The 14,344-nt window shown below is 37.6% G+C and overlaps 6 protein-coding genes across 6 annotated transcripts; 3 read left to right on the top strand and 3 right to left on the bottom strand.

The window, feature by feature from the left end:
• Positions 1–1,044: 1,044 nt before the first annotated feature.
• PKNH_1221900 (rhoptry protein, putative) lies at positions 1,045–1,626 on the bottom strand (the record flags this gene model as incomplete). Its single annotated transcript, XM_002260236.1, has 1 exon — positions 1,045–1,626. The coding sequence occupies one exon, from the start codon at positions 1,624–1,626 to the stop codon at positions 1,045–1,047; it is 582 nt and encodes a 193-aa protein (XP_002260272.1).
• Positions 1,627–3,179: 1,553 nt separating this feature from the next.
• Positions 3,180–3,923, top strand: PKNH_1221800 (biotin protein ligase, putative; the record flags this gene model as incomplete). Its single annotated transcript, XM_002260235.1, has 1 exon — positions 3,180–3,923. One exon carries the CDS (start codon positions 3,180–3,182, stop codon positions 3,921–3,923), a length of 744 nt encoding a protein of 247 aa, XP_002260271.1.
• A 1,792-nt stretch (positions 3,924–5,715) lies between these two features.
• PKNH_1221700 (FYVE and coiled-coil domain-containing protein, putative) lies at positions 5,716–6,687 on the top strand (the record flags this gene model as incomplete). Its single annotated transcript, XM_002260234.1, has 1 exon — positions 5,716–6,687. One exon carries the CDS (start codon positions 5,716–5,718, stop codon positions 6,685–6,687), a length of 972 nt encoding a protein of 323 aa, XP_002260270.1.
• Positions 6,688–8,136: 1,449 nt separating this feature from the next.
• PKNH_1221600 (kelch domain-containing protein, putative) lies at positions 8,137–10,071 on the top strand (the record flags this gene model as incomplete). Its single annotated transcript, XM_002260233.1, has 1 exon — positions 8,137–10,071. The coding sequence occupies one exon, from the start codon at positions 8,137–8,139 to the stop codon at positions 10,069–10,071; it is 1,935 nt and encodes a 644-aa protein (XP_002260269.1).
• A 365-nt stretch (positions 10,072–10,436) lies between these two features.
• Positions 10,437–11,291, bottom strand: PKNH_1221500 (uncharacterized protein; the record flags this gene model as incomplete). The annotated part of the gene is made up of 1 exon (XM_002260232.1): positions 10,437–11,291. One exon carries the CDS (start codon positions 11,289–11,291, stop codon positions 10,437–10,439), a length of 855 nt encoding a protein of 284 aa, XP_002260268.1.
• Positions 11,292–12,912: 1,621 nt separating this feature from the next.
• PKNH_1221400 (60S ribosomal protein L29, putative) lies at positions 12,913–13,673 on the bottom strand (the record flags this gene model as incomplete). The annotated part of the gene is made up of 3 exons (XM_002260231.1): positions 12,913–13,014; positions 13,262–13,327; positions 13,638–13,673. The coding sequence occupies 3 exons, from the start codon at positions 13,671–13,673 to the stop codon at positions 12,913–12,915; spliced, it is 204 nt and encodes a 67-aa protein (XP_002260267.1).
• Between the last annotated feature and the right edge of the window lie 671 nt (positions 13,674–14,344).

The following is a 14,344-nucleotide window of genomic DNA, read 5'->3' as shown; positions in this document are numbered from 1 at the left end:
TGTATAGCAGGCATTCTCTTTTAAGGCAAGCATCAGCTTCTCTTAGAGGACAGATCCTTTCGAATCGGCGAACTTGTGAATACCATTTATCCACCTTTCGTCGATTTGTGCAAAAGTAATAGTCAAAAGGGGAATTATTGTGTCCACACCTTCAGTAGCAGCACAAGCGTGGAAACGCAGGTATGCGTGTATTCAGGTCTAATGAAGAAGATGAGCAGGATGGGGATGAGCTGTTTTCGCTCATTTCGCTCCCCCTGTCGGATGTGCCACTTTTAACGATTCCTGTTATATAGGCCCAATTGGTCATTAACTTCCCGTGCGACATTTGCACCATGCGATTCTTCATTCTGAACATTATTTCAAAAGTTGGGATACTTAACTGAACGCGGGTAATCGCCTTTTTATTGATAACACGGTATGTACGGATTATCGTGTCGAAATTCATTTTCTGTAATTTTTCTGCGGTCATTTATGAGTGGGCTTATTATCGCCGGTCAAATTTTGTATATAGCACATGTTCTGACGAACACGCACAAAGTCTCATCCATGGTTTCGAATGGGAGGCGCACCAAAAGAGCAACAATGTTCCAAAAGGACAGCAGCGTGACGAAAAGGACAACGTCGTGGCGTTGCCTCGTTTTCGTTAATTAAAAAAAAAAAAAAAAAAAAAAAGATAAACAAAAGCTAAATTGGTAAAGAATCAAAAACATAAACAAAAACAATAAAATACACACCGATGCATGATCCACGCATGGGGGAAAAAAAAAAAAAAAAAAAAAAAAAAAAGGGGGGGGAGAAAATGAATTGATTAAAAAAGGCTTATCGGGACTTACACAAGTAAAAATAAATATGTTCGATTAATCAGAGAGGCATGTAAAAGGAGCAACAATACTCCGAATTACATATCGGTGAATAGACGTATGAGAGAATGTGCCTCAAATGGGTGAAGACAAAATCGGACTAGAAAGAGAACATACGAATGTACGCTCTGATGGGTGGGTGCATCCCCTTCACACACACCATTCCTTTCCTGTGGGAGGCTGATCAGTAAGGTTGCATATGGGGAATGGTCCCGTAGGAGTAGTAGTATGTCCCATGAAAACTTTTTTCAATATCTTCGGCCCTCTGGAAGGAAAAAATATTTCCACCTACTTGCAAAAGTCGATAAAAACTCCAAAGCAGTTGTATAACGAAGAAGGACATGATAAACATAAAAATATGAACAATCATTTCTAATATTCCATAATATATGAGATAATTAAAGATTATTTTTCTGTGCCAATCGAAGTTATCGTAATACCACTGGACGCTATGTGAAGTACAGGTATTGTAAAGGCATATTAAACACTCAATTGCCTCCACAATATAATTTATGACCACCACATTATATGCTATATACGCTGTAAAAGCATTTTTGTGTGCAACGGAAATGAATATTAAAAGGGCGCAAATGCAGTTTAAAATTGCCATGACTATGAACAACGCTTCATTGTAATGCGATGTGTGTGTTAACATCAGAATCGACATCAATATCAGGAGTAGGGCGTAAATAATACTAGCTGTCCCTATGGAGAAACATAAAAACCTCTTCATCGTCCATCTTTTTATTCCTTGTGATCTGAACATTTTGTCGTCATACTTGTGGTTTTATGATGTGCAATTCACGGCTGCGGTGGGCAACGTTTAAGGTTATGAAAAGGGACACCAGGTATATGTCTGGGGAGTCTGTTTTTTAGTGTTGTTTTTTTTTTTTCTTTTTTTTTTTTTTTTTATTATTGTTCTCTCATTCAAGGGGTAGACGGGACAGATTTCCTGTAAAAAGTGGAACGAGTGGACGATTTGCAAAAAAGTGCACACACATATGTTTATACATATTTTGTATGATACACCACAGGCGAAACGGTGGGTAGGCACAAAAAGCATTTTTCTGCAAGTCAGTATTCCCGCAACATAATTGTGTATGCACTTTATTCACAATTGAGTTGCCATTTTTTTTTTTTTTTTCTGATAGGCAATACTTTTGCTTTGCTTCTCCTTGGCGTCTTCCCTCCCATTGGTCCACCCGCGGGGAAACACCAACGGGTGTTACGTTATTACTGTTCCAACGGAATAAGCAATTTCTATTTTTTTTTTTTTCCAGGAAACAGTTCTGTTGTGCGCGCCTGAACAAAGTTCACGCTGAAAAAAAAGTCTGTCATGTAGTCGCACTGTCCATTTGTCTGCATTTTTTTTTTTTCTTCATTTGACACCGCTAAGATTGAACTTCTCCTCATGTAGCAAGGAAAAAATGAGTCAACCACTGTTGGAACAGATGAACAAACAAAGCAGAACAAACTACCAAGCATTTCCTTCACTTGGCGCATTACAAATGACCTGTCTCATCTGTCCGTCCATGAAAAAAAAAAAAAAAAAAAAGAAAAGAAAAATCTGCTTTCAAGTGCAACGCTGTCCATTTGCTTGCAACTATTTTTTGCAGTTGGAGGGAGGGGAAAAAAAGTGGTTCCTACATGCATATGTTCCCAAACACACTTCAACAACTCCTCATGGAGAGAAAAAAAAAAAAAAAAAAAAAAAAATTGAACGAAAGTGCAACATCGTGTGATATTTGTAAATTTTTGTGAGCGTTGCGCGACCGATATTTCTTTACTGATGGTTAGGACAGGGGCGCGTGGAACTGTGGAACATAAAACAAAAATTAAGATTACCACACATTGATAGTTCTTACAGCGGTATCTCGAAAGGCACAAAAAAAAAAAAAAAAAAAAAAAAAAAAAAAAAAAAAAACGATGAGTTACTTTTTGACCAGAAGAAGTGCACACAACGTTCCTGTCACACATCTTGTGATCGAACCATCCCCAGATGAAATGGGAAAAATTTCATTTGTAGCTACTTCAATTTTAAGCAGATATACAGTAAACAAAAGATTTACACTAATTTCTCGCTACACATAAAAGAAAGAAAAATATTTCCGTCCATAAGTAGGGAAGCTAACGAACCCCCCACACACACACACATGTCACATAATAACTCTGGACAAATATAGAAGTATATATATATATATATATATATATATATATATATATATATATACATATATACATTGCCACTTCATTCATCCTGATCACTCCAAATAAAACTGTCATAAGAAAAAAAAAAAAAAAGTCCTTCTTTTTTTCAAAATGGAAAGGGAAAAATTGCTGTACGAGAAAATATATCCCGCGATTAATGCACACAGATTTCACTACAATCGCTTATGCAGTAAAAAGAATATCAAATGGATTGTTGGAGAAAAAAAATTAAAAGATAGTCACCATGTGGTCATACTTAGCAGTAACTTCCAGACGAAAAAAAAGAAAGCAAATGATAGCAAGAGGAGAGCAAATATACTGCACTTGTCAGAAAAAGGAAAGTTATTTGTTTCTTTTATTTTTCGGTGGAAAGAAAAAGAATTGGAGGAGAGAGCTCACTTCTTAAATCAACTGTCCACAACTGCAGTTATCCAAACTTTAGATTTTTATCACATTAATTTTAACATAAACGGAGCAGATGGTATGCCAACTGGGGATAAGCAAATTGGCGGCTGCTTCGTGAACGTCCATTTTGTGGAAAGAGAAAAACCAGCCTCCAACCGAATTTGTTCCTCTTCATCAGGAGATCACCAATCAGTTTACATCGTGACGGACATAGAAATTGATGCCAATTTGCTAAGGCCTCCAAATAAGAAAAAGGGGAGTAGTGAATCCAACATGAGAAAGTTAACTCATGGAGCAAGTTATCATCCTACTACATCACCGATGATAGAAGAAGTTATAGACAAACTGATAGAAATATTCTGTGCCCTTATGAAGGAATTGCTCTCCGATGGGTATCGAACTCCGAAGGAATGTGTACAACGACCTACTTTACGTCTATATAGCGAATGAAGAAAAAAAACCAAGAAGGGAATGTTACCTTTAACAAAGTAAGGGCACAAGCTGCGTGATTGTTTGAACGGAATATAAAACGGGTCCTTTACCATTTTGTTATATCAAATTTGGTGATGTGTCTAGATGGATGTATAGACGAAGTTGTGAGTTTCCATGTGAACTGAACCGATATGCTCTCCAGGAAAGCCACCTTAAATACCGCACTATTAATTCAGATGGATTCGCTTTCCTCAAAGGGAGTGATAAGCCTTTATGGTGATCTCACCAGGGGGGAAAACCAACAGTTCTCCTCCACGCATGCGCAACTGCACGACTGCACTATTGCGCGATTAAACACGTGTGTACCATCATTACGTTGCCTACTCAGCGCGCGTTGATCCTTCTATCCCCTTCATTAGTCTACCCACGTCTCTCTGTATTCTCACATTTTGGAGGCACCTTTTATCTACTGCTCCCCTCACACATGCGCCAATTGGCATGAAAGTAAGTTGCAGAAGAGAGAAAGCAAAGTGGCTACTTTGTCAAATGCATAAGCGGTCATACTGAAAGCAACATTTCTATACCATTGGGGGGAACTTTAGCTAGCTTATAGAAATATCCAAAAAGGGGTAAAGTGCGTAAATAAGCTAATACACTAGCAACCACTGACATTGGTCCCCTCTTCATTTTTTGTTTGTTCTTCCTGACGCACAACCATCACTTGCGCCACGTGAATTTTAACGCAACAAAGCTGAAGTTGCTAAAGAAAAAAAAAAAAAAAAAAAAACATCATTTTGCGCCTTTTTCAATTTGAAGTAATTTTAAAGGATATACAAAACGGGTAATTTATATATTCACATGTCGCAAAAACCGTTCTATGCATTTTTTTTTTTTTTTCTTTTTTCAACAGAAAAAGGGCTAAAAGTTAGGAGCTTAGTTCTTCTTTAATTCATTTTACGAGCGTTATGCCTTCCCCCCCCCCCCAAGGAGGAGCATGCAATGATGCATAAGTTTTCTCTTATTAACTAATTTGTGTGCAGTGCAGCAAAAAAAAAAAAAAAAAAAAAAAAAAATATATTATATATATATATATATTTTTTTGCCACTTCTCAGGCTTCGCCTCGAAGCACAAAATAATAACGTTATTTTTCTAAACTTCATGGCAGCACAGTCGTTGTGCGTAAAATCAGCATATATTGTTCTGCAATATATTGGCGCCTCTGTTATAGGCAGGTCTCACCGTAAATTGTAAATTACGTGTCAAATGCCCCTTCATATGTGAATAAAAATAAATAAAAAGGGCACAAAATTTATAATTATGCAATCGCGGCGAAAAAAGTCGAACAGGAAAAGCGAGCCAGCATTTTTGCGATAAAGTGACTGCGCCTTTGATTCCTAATTTTTCCAAAATTTTTAGTTTAAAACTTTTGGTAATTGGCGCTCGCGCGCTTTGAGGCTAAACCGCGTCGCATATGTAAGCATAAATAAAGCCTACATAAAAACGTGTTTACACGCCTACATATGCGCTCTTAAAAATCTACACTTTGCTTCTCCACTGCGGGGTAACGTATAGAGTACCTCGGCGGGTTACCCGTTAAGACGAAACGAATAATATGCGCAGTCCATCACATCATATGTTTATCTGTACAGCTTGACATGCCCCACACGTTGGCAAATACCTTTTTTCTCGCCATCAACCCCCCCACATCCTGTACTAACCCCATTTATGTTAAAATCGCCTGACCCACCAAGTTGAAAAAAAAAAAAAAAAAAAAAAAAAAAAAAAAAAAAAAACTAGCCAAAATAATATATGGGCCATTACACAGAAAACGATTTTTACCTGAACAAGTCAGCATCTCCCATGGGGGATGCAGACAATAATGAAAATGATAAAAAATGTTTATGGGTCCCTGATGAGGAGGTAACTAACTGCTACAGCTGCAATGCCCTCTTTAACGTGAGGGTAAGAAAACATCATTGCAGAGCATGCGGAAATGTATTTTGCTCCAACTGTTCAGACAATAAGATAAAAATTAGTGAATACAGCTATGCAGAGAAAGTTCGAGTATGTGACAGGTGTTTTGTGGAAAGGTCGTCTCCCCAAACGTTGTTGTTGCAAGAAGATTTAGGAGCAAGGAAACAAATAAATCAAGATTTGAAGAAAGCGCTAAGTGAGAAAATGGCCATCGTGGAGAGATTTAAAACATTCCTGCTAGAATTTGACAGCGAAATTTTAAACAATAGTGACCATGCAGAAGGCTCCAATGATGTCATGTCCTTGTTGAATAGGGGAGAAAAAGGATTGAAAGACTTGAATGACAAAATAAGGAACTATGATTCCATTATTGAAAATCAGAAAAGGGAGTTAGAAGAGCTAAAAAGGGAAAAGGAACAAAAAACAGAACTTAACAAAATTTTGCACCTAAGAAATTATGAGATTCAACAAAAAAATATGAACATAAAAAATCTTGTTAAGGAAAAAAATGAACTGACTTTAGTGAAGGAAGAATCCGAAGGTATTATCCATTCTTATAAGAAACAGGTGGAGAAACTAATTATAAGGTGTAACCAACTTGAATTAGAGAAGAAGAAAAACTATACCGATCAATCAAGTAATTATTCCTTTACCAACAGCAGTTCTCAGTCCTACAGGATGAATTCTTATAGGTTTCCTCAGAACGAGATGAGCGTATCCTACACGATTGCCCATGGACCCTCGGATGACCCGGAGGACGAAAACTGCTGCAACTACTGCCAGAGGAGGGGGTGCTCGATTATGTGAAGTCGATGGGAGAGTTTGCAGTGAACACGCCGATGATGGGCCCATCCGACATATATGCCCACGCTTAGGTTTCACGAGCGGAGCGCCCGTATGTATCATCATCCGCCTCTTTTTTTTTTTTTTTTTTTTTTTTGTCTGTATACTTCCCTGTGTTGTGTGCTGTATGGAAAAGAGCAATTTTATCTGTTTATATATATATCTATATATATATATATTTTTTTTTTTTTTCGCACCTGGGCACGTTTAACTCCATCTACGCGGTTGTGCAAGAGCCCCTCATGCGCACCTTTGTCCCATTTGATTCCTGTGTAATATGTTTGAATACATTCTATTAAATCTGTTTCATATGTTTGAATACATTCAATTAAATCTGTTTCATATGTTTGTTTTCGTTTTGATACCCCCTTTCCTCCTTAATAATTAACCGAATAATTCTTAATTTGTACTATACTATATGTCACATATTTTCCCTCCCAATTATATACATTTATGTGAAACCCTACACCGTCGTTTTTTTTTTTTTTTTTTTTTCGAGCCATTTTAAGATTTTTCCTTGTACAATTTTTGCAACCTTATTTTCATTTTATTATTTTTTTATTTTTTTTGTTAACATTTCAGCCCATTTGTGGCTTGCCATTTTTTTTTTTTTTTTAATTTAAATAAAATTAGATCCGCTTAATTCCATGTATGACACGTTATATGTGGCATAATTTTTTTTTTTTTTTTTTTTTTTTTTCTTCGCATCTTTCGTATTTCCCCATTTTAATCAACACGCCTATTCGCTTTTATTGTTTCGCTTGGTTGGTTGTACAATTTTTTAATTTTTAAAATGTAAAGACAAGGAGGCGGAATTTTTTTTTTTTTTTTTCTCTTCATGATGTTTTGTGAACGCAAAGAGGAAGTGTACATATGAGTAAGCACGCTGGTCCACCTCCAGTCGTTGTAAATTTGTTTCCATTTGGTTGCAGAATTTTGGGGTGGTTGAAAAAAAAAAAAAAAAAAAAAAAGGCAAGTGCTGTCGATGGTGCAAAATAGGCAACCTTTCCTAACTCTCTAAAATTGCAAAATTGCAAAAAACTGTACGACAGAACACAGCAGAAGTGAGAGAGAAAAAAAAAAAAAATTTTCATTTTTCCGATCAGGTGGCACTTTAAAATATAGTAACCATTCTGGATCCACTGTTACGTCGTTATTGCCACGCAGGTCACTGTTCACATACACGTGGTACCTCCCCTGGTGGCATGTGGTGGGTATAAATCGCATTTGTCTCGTGAGACTACCTTCAAAAGGTTCACTTTCCCTTTGTGTAGAGCTACTTGTGTGTTTCCTTCTCATTTGCCAGTTGTGAACCACCAGTTGGTGTTTGCAACATTCTTTTGCGGTGTCTCCTTGCGGTTTCCGCTTGTGAATGGTTCTAATATCCGCCTCACCAAGGTAGCCAAACTTATAATGAATCTCCCCCCGGGGAAAGCCAACCCGAAGAGCAAAGAAGTCGCGCCCAGCGCATACCCAAGGGTCAACAAAGAGTGCCCAAGTATGCGATCCGGAAAAAACGAAAGCAGGAAAGTGTTGACATGGAACAAATTAAATGGGCCACCAAATAGCGCAAAGACAAATTATAAGAAGATTGATGAAAAGAATTCGGCTCATACAAATGGGGAGGCATCACAAAATAGTATGGGTTATTGGAATGAGGAGAAAAATGTGTGCCTTCCCAGACGCACGGGAGCTGCATCTGTATTGTATAAAAACCAGATATACATATTTGGGGGGTATAAATCTGAAAGGAGACTGAACGATTTTTACAAATACAATATTGCAGAAAATGAGTGGATCAAAATAGAATCCCTAAATGGGCCATCAAGGAGGGAAAATAATCCTGCGTTTTTATTTAAAGATAAAATGTATATACTTGGGGGATACCAAGGGAATGAAATTTGGTTGAATGATTTTTATGCGTACGATTTTGGGAGAGAAAAGTGGCAAGTTGTTAATGTGAAGAAGGAGAGCATGAGGTTTGCGCCGCCATCGCTATTTGGCTTCGCTTTATCTGTGGATGAAGTTAAAGGAATCCTCTACCTATTTGGAGGGTATGACGGTAAATCGGTACACAACAAAATGTATGCATTTGATTTGGAGGAAGAAAAATGGATTCAGACAAAACAAAGTGGTGAAATACCAAGTCCAAGATCCTGTGCCATTGGACATATTTCCGATGGTTATTTCTACATTTTTGGCGGATACAATGGGGAGTATGGATTAGACATTTTTTATCAGTATCATTTGGAGACAGGCATTTGGACGGAGATGAAATATAACATGATTGAAGGGAGCGAATTCGGTTCAACGTCTGTAGAGGAGGGATACGAAAGTGATGAGGTCCAACTGTTGGGCGATTCACGAGTTGGTAGAATTCCACAACAGAAGAGAAAATGTCAAACGCAAGTATCTCCTAACAATACAGCAATTCCAGTGGCTAGATATTTTATGGGATCATTTATTCATAATAAATGTATATACATTTTGGGAGGGTATAATGGCCTAAGGTGTGAAAGGCTCAATGATCTATACAAATTTGATTTGCACAAACGCATATGGTTTAAAATACACACTTGTAATAATTTCAGTAGCAGGAGCAGCATGAATACTCATTTTTATAAAAACGTAATTTATTGTATTGCAGGATTTGATGGAAAAAATTCCCTCAGCGATGTGTACGCTTTGAAGTTGGAAGATGTCCACATCGAACCCTCTTGCCTTATGGAATACTACAGAATGATGGTAAATAATTACCGATACGCAGATGTAATTTTTCTAGTGCAGAATAAATACATCTATGGTTGTTCTTCCATTTTGTTGTCCAGATGCCCTGCCTTTAAGACACTCCTGAATTTATTTACATCCAGCGGGGCATCGTCATCAAGCGAAATGTCACCCGCGGAAATGGAACACTACAGGGTAGCGAAGAATTTGCCAGGAATGAATGATGGAACAGAGAAAGGGGAGAAAATAAAAAATCTTAGAGTCATCCCAATTCATGATATAGACCATGATATCTTTCTAATAATTGTAAATTATCTATACACGGATGAGCTCTCTATGTCTTACTCCCTTGACACTTACGTACTCATCGTCTTGGCTTCCTACAGGTACAGTATTTTCAGACTAATGCAGTTGTGTGAACGTGCCATTAGCCATCATATAAATGAGTCGAATGTCATGGACATTCTCATTCTGAGCTACAGAATTTGCTGTAAACAGCTATGCACCGCTTGCATTGATTTTATAATTAATAATAAGTTGTTGGACGAGGCAAAGATTAACCGACTCACCTTGGAACCCTATTTACTGGGCGAGATCTATAAGAAGTGGATCTTCAACTGAGTTTGCTGCCATGTCGCAATGTTGCAATGCAGTTTTTTTTTTTTTTTTTTTTTTTTTTTTTTTAACGCTGCACATATGGTTCAGGGCTTCGTGCTACTGAACAGGTAGCACACGTCATATGGATGTAATTTCCACTGTGTACGAATCGTGGAAAGTGTACAGACAAGTCAAAAGGCACACCGATGCGGTGACGAGTCGTATTAGCTTATCACGCGGGTGCCACATAAATGCCCGCATCGACTAGCTAAAAACTGTGCAATTAGCACCAAACAAAGAGACTTAAAAAAAAAAAAAAGAAAAACTAAACGGTATGTTATCAAACGAAATATGTTTAACCCCTTTTTATATGAGAATCCCGTCCATTCTCATGTTCCGGTAAAACACCTGGGGAGAGGAGGCCGATATGTGTACTTATCCGCTATAACCAACTGGTCCATTATCTCCCCCTCCGACTCTTCTTCCTCGACAGAATCATCTAACACTAGGTCAGAAAACTTTTCACTTATCCTAACATGCGGAAAGGAATATTTCCACTCCCCATTTATTATCCCATTTGTGGAAATGTTGCTTCGTATTTTTTTTTCATTCATGTACAGATCTCCAATTATTTTTCCTCTGAAGGGCCTCATGCTATAGCGGATACACTTCAGGTAAAAGTAAAGATTATTTTTGGTCTGGCTATGGACAATGTAGTAGAAGTTGTTTATCCTTATCACCTTTTTATTTGCATTACTGCCCATGAGTGTGGACCCCTCCACCACAGGGTGTTCCCCTCCGTCCACATCCTTCTTTTCCTCCTCTGTTGTATCCTCTTCATCCGCCTCCTTCGCTTTGCTACATTTTGCAAAATACTTATGACTATGTAGATAAATCGGATTCCAAAAAAGGCAGTTGACTCCATTAAGCGGCAGAGTGTGGCACGTTTCAAATAGGTTTTTCTTGTCTGGCGGCTTATTAACAAACTCGGAAAAAAATTCTACATTTAGTTCTTCTGGTTTTAACCACCTTTTCTGGTGTGTGTGCCATGGGTACTTGTCAACGCATGGCCAGAATGCCTGTCGAGTCCGCGAGTCGCGCGCTCTGTATGGTGACTTGTACATGCGAAAATATGGATACATAATATTCTTATGCTTGTATTGCCTCCTGTTGGGCGTGCCGATGGCACTCCTTATCCACACGTGCACCCGCTTACTCTCATCTTTGTTTATCTTGATTGACATGTCGTGGTGTAGAAATGCGATAGCGCTGTTCGATGCTATTGTCTGCGTTGCGTCTTCGCCAATTTGCGAGTACGATCCTGCAAACGTGTGTATCAACACTTCGCTGAGCTCCGCGTGAATTAATGTGTCGTTATATCAGAAAAAGTGCGAATTCGCAAAAATGGAAGGCATTTTTAAATTCACCACACAGTGGGGAGTGTATCTCTCGGCGATTTTCACACCATTTGGCAACGTTCTTTTTATCTCTTTCCAAAATAGCAACCACTTTGCTGGAGTTATAGTGTCACATCAATGCCATGCCAGAATGTATGTGTAAATAATCGCCTGAACGTGCAGGTAAAAACTGAGATTTTTTTTTTTTTTTTTTTTTTTTTTTTTTCCCATTCTTGGCTAGCTGCAATTCTCACTTGTGGCATAGAAAAGAAAAGGGCTCCCACATTTTTTCGGTGCAATCTCCGAGATGGATGAGATACTTCATGTGATGAAGCACATTCTTCGGGAGGTAAACAAGAATTATCTGATCTAGTTACCACAGCGGATGTCGCAGTAATGAACTTTTAAAAAAAAAAAAAAAGAAAATCCATTAGCTTAAAAATGAACATAACATAGCCTCTTTGCCTGCATATGTACTCGTGGTCGTTCCTTCCCACTTTTCTTTTCATTCGATGCTACTGCATATCGCGCGGTTTAGGACAGTAGCAAACCTCTACCATACGTAATTGGCGAAAATAAAAAGGATGGTTTGTCCACATACTGGGCAATCATACTTTTCTTCCCACACTAGAAGGTCTTTAACCCGCACATTTTGTTATCTTAAAAGGCAAGGGGGGGAAAAAAAAAGTTGTCCCCTCTCGTGTGTCATTTTATTACTGCTTCATCGAAGTAATGGGCAACAATATGTACCATTTGAAAAGACCACCAAGGAGGCATTTTTTTCCTCCCCTAACATGACAACAATTTAATGTAACCAACAGTAGGAGGAACGCATGCTAAGAAGTGATAGTCCATCCCGTAACCTTATCTTACATTGTACAAAAGGTGGAAAAAAAAAAAAAAAAAGTACCTCTGCTCCCATTTAGTGCGGAAATTAAATGTTCTTATATATATACTACGTACCAACGGTGGCACACACCGAGCACTGCATAGGAAGCCAATGCTTAGAAGATCCTTCCAGGTATGCACCCCCCCCCCCCTGTATGTATAGATACACAAAATAACTCCAAAATAAGAAGTTAACACTCCAAGATGAGACGAAAATTTTCCGTACTATAAAAACTTAATAGGTTGCAATTTCCCTTGATCTATAAATATCCGTTTCGATATGGTAAATTAGCACTTCATAGTTCTTTTGGACCTATTCCCGTTTTATACATTTCAATGAATTTTCATGCACGCCGACATAACATGCTTAAACACATATGTAAAAGGGGCGCAAATATATGCGTGTACATATAAACCATTTCATGTAGCTGTTAGAAAAGACCGGGTGGGAAAAAAAAAAAAAAAAAAAAAAAAAAAATGTACACAACGGTACATAATATTGAAAAGGTAAAAATTTAAAAGGACAACAAAATCTTTGGGAAGAAAACTAAAATTTTATTAACCTAAAAATTTCTTTAGCTCAGTTCTTATTTTCTTGTTTCTGTTTCATTTTCAATTCCTTCTTCTTTTTTAAGATTCCCTTTAAGCAGTATTTTTGGTTTTTAAAAAATTTTGGGTCCAACTGAGAAAGGGAGAAAATAAATGTACATATATATATGTGTGTGTGCAGAAATGGGATAAGAACATGTAGCAAAGAGTATAGCAGATGCTCTACTGATGGAACTAAGCCGTGCATCATATAAACGTTATATAGTCACGAGAGCGGAAAGAAGTGGCGGAAGATATAAGCGTAAAACTTTTTCACGTGAGTGTGCAAAAAGTATAAGCACATATGTACGTTGCTATATCAAATACGTATTTGTACATACCCCCTTGCGAGACATAAACTTGTGCTTCTTGGGTTTCTTAATTCCATTTTTGTGTGCCTTCCTATTCTGCGGGGGGAAATCAAAAAGGGCAAGGAAGCCAAATGAGGGGATGCAGAATATCATAAAGTAACAGTATGTACACAAAACGATTACATAAAGTATGGAAAAACTCCACAATATGCTAAACGCCCGAGGGAACAAAACAACGTGTTGTAGGAAGAACTGCTTAGCTTAGCAGTCCAAAAGAGTAAGAAGCAACATAAAGCGAGAGAGAGAGAGACGAATGAACATAAACTGGCCGCGCATTCATAGCGAACGAACGCAGTGATGATGGCCCTCTACCCCACTGGGCTATTTCTGTAGCCCCCAAACTTACTTGGTTATGATTAGTATGGTTCTTTGACTTCGCCATGTTTGCTGTTGGTTGTTGCAGAGTTCTTTTTTTTTTTTTTTTTTTTTTTCACTTCTTTGCGTTACGGTAGATATGCTTACGTGATAACGATTTATGTACACTTAGCGATAATTTCGTAAAAAAAAAAAAAAATAAAATAATAAATGCTTCTTCGTCGAAAGGGGAAAAACGTATGTTCGAAGAAATATATTTCCCTGCTAAATGTAATTTCTCTTATTTTTTTAAATATCGTTGTAATTTTGAAAATATATGACCGCAAGTGGATAAAGCAAAAAAGAGTCGCAATTTCTTTTAATGAGTTTTTCCTCCTATTAGGTATTTTTATTTTATTTAAAATTATTATTTTTTTTTTTCCAAGGATGCAATTGGGGCCTATTTTGTTGCCTTTTAAAAAAAAAAAAAAAAAAAAAAAAAAAGGTGCTAACGGTTTGTTTTTGTTTTTGTACGCATAGGGGAGTGGGGTTTATATAATTGCGGAGTAAGGTATGCTTCATCTTTCCTTCCCCCTTTTCAAAATATGTTAAATACATATGATATGCATGCTACGAACCGGCGGCGAAAAATATACACTATAGGGCAATTTTTCTTGCCTTTGAAAAAGCTTCGCAATGGCATTGCTCCTATTTTTTTTCCCGTAGGTGCATTTTAATAATCCCCTTTTTCCGGGTTCC

Source organism: Plasmodium knowlesi (assembly GCF_000006355.2).
Source record: "Plasmodium knowlesi strain H genome assembly, chromosome: 12".
Lineage (NCBI taxonomy): Eukaryota > Apicomplexa > Aconoidasida > Haemosporida > Plasmodiidae > Plasmodium > Plasmodium knowlesi.
Note: the sequence above shows the minus strand (reverse complement) of the source record. Positions and strands in the feature narration are given on the sequence as shown.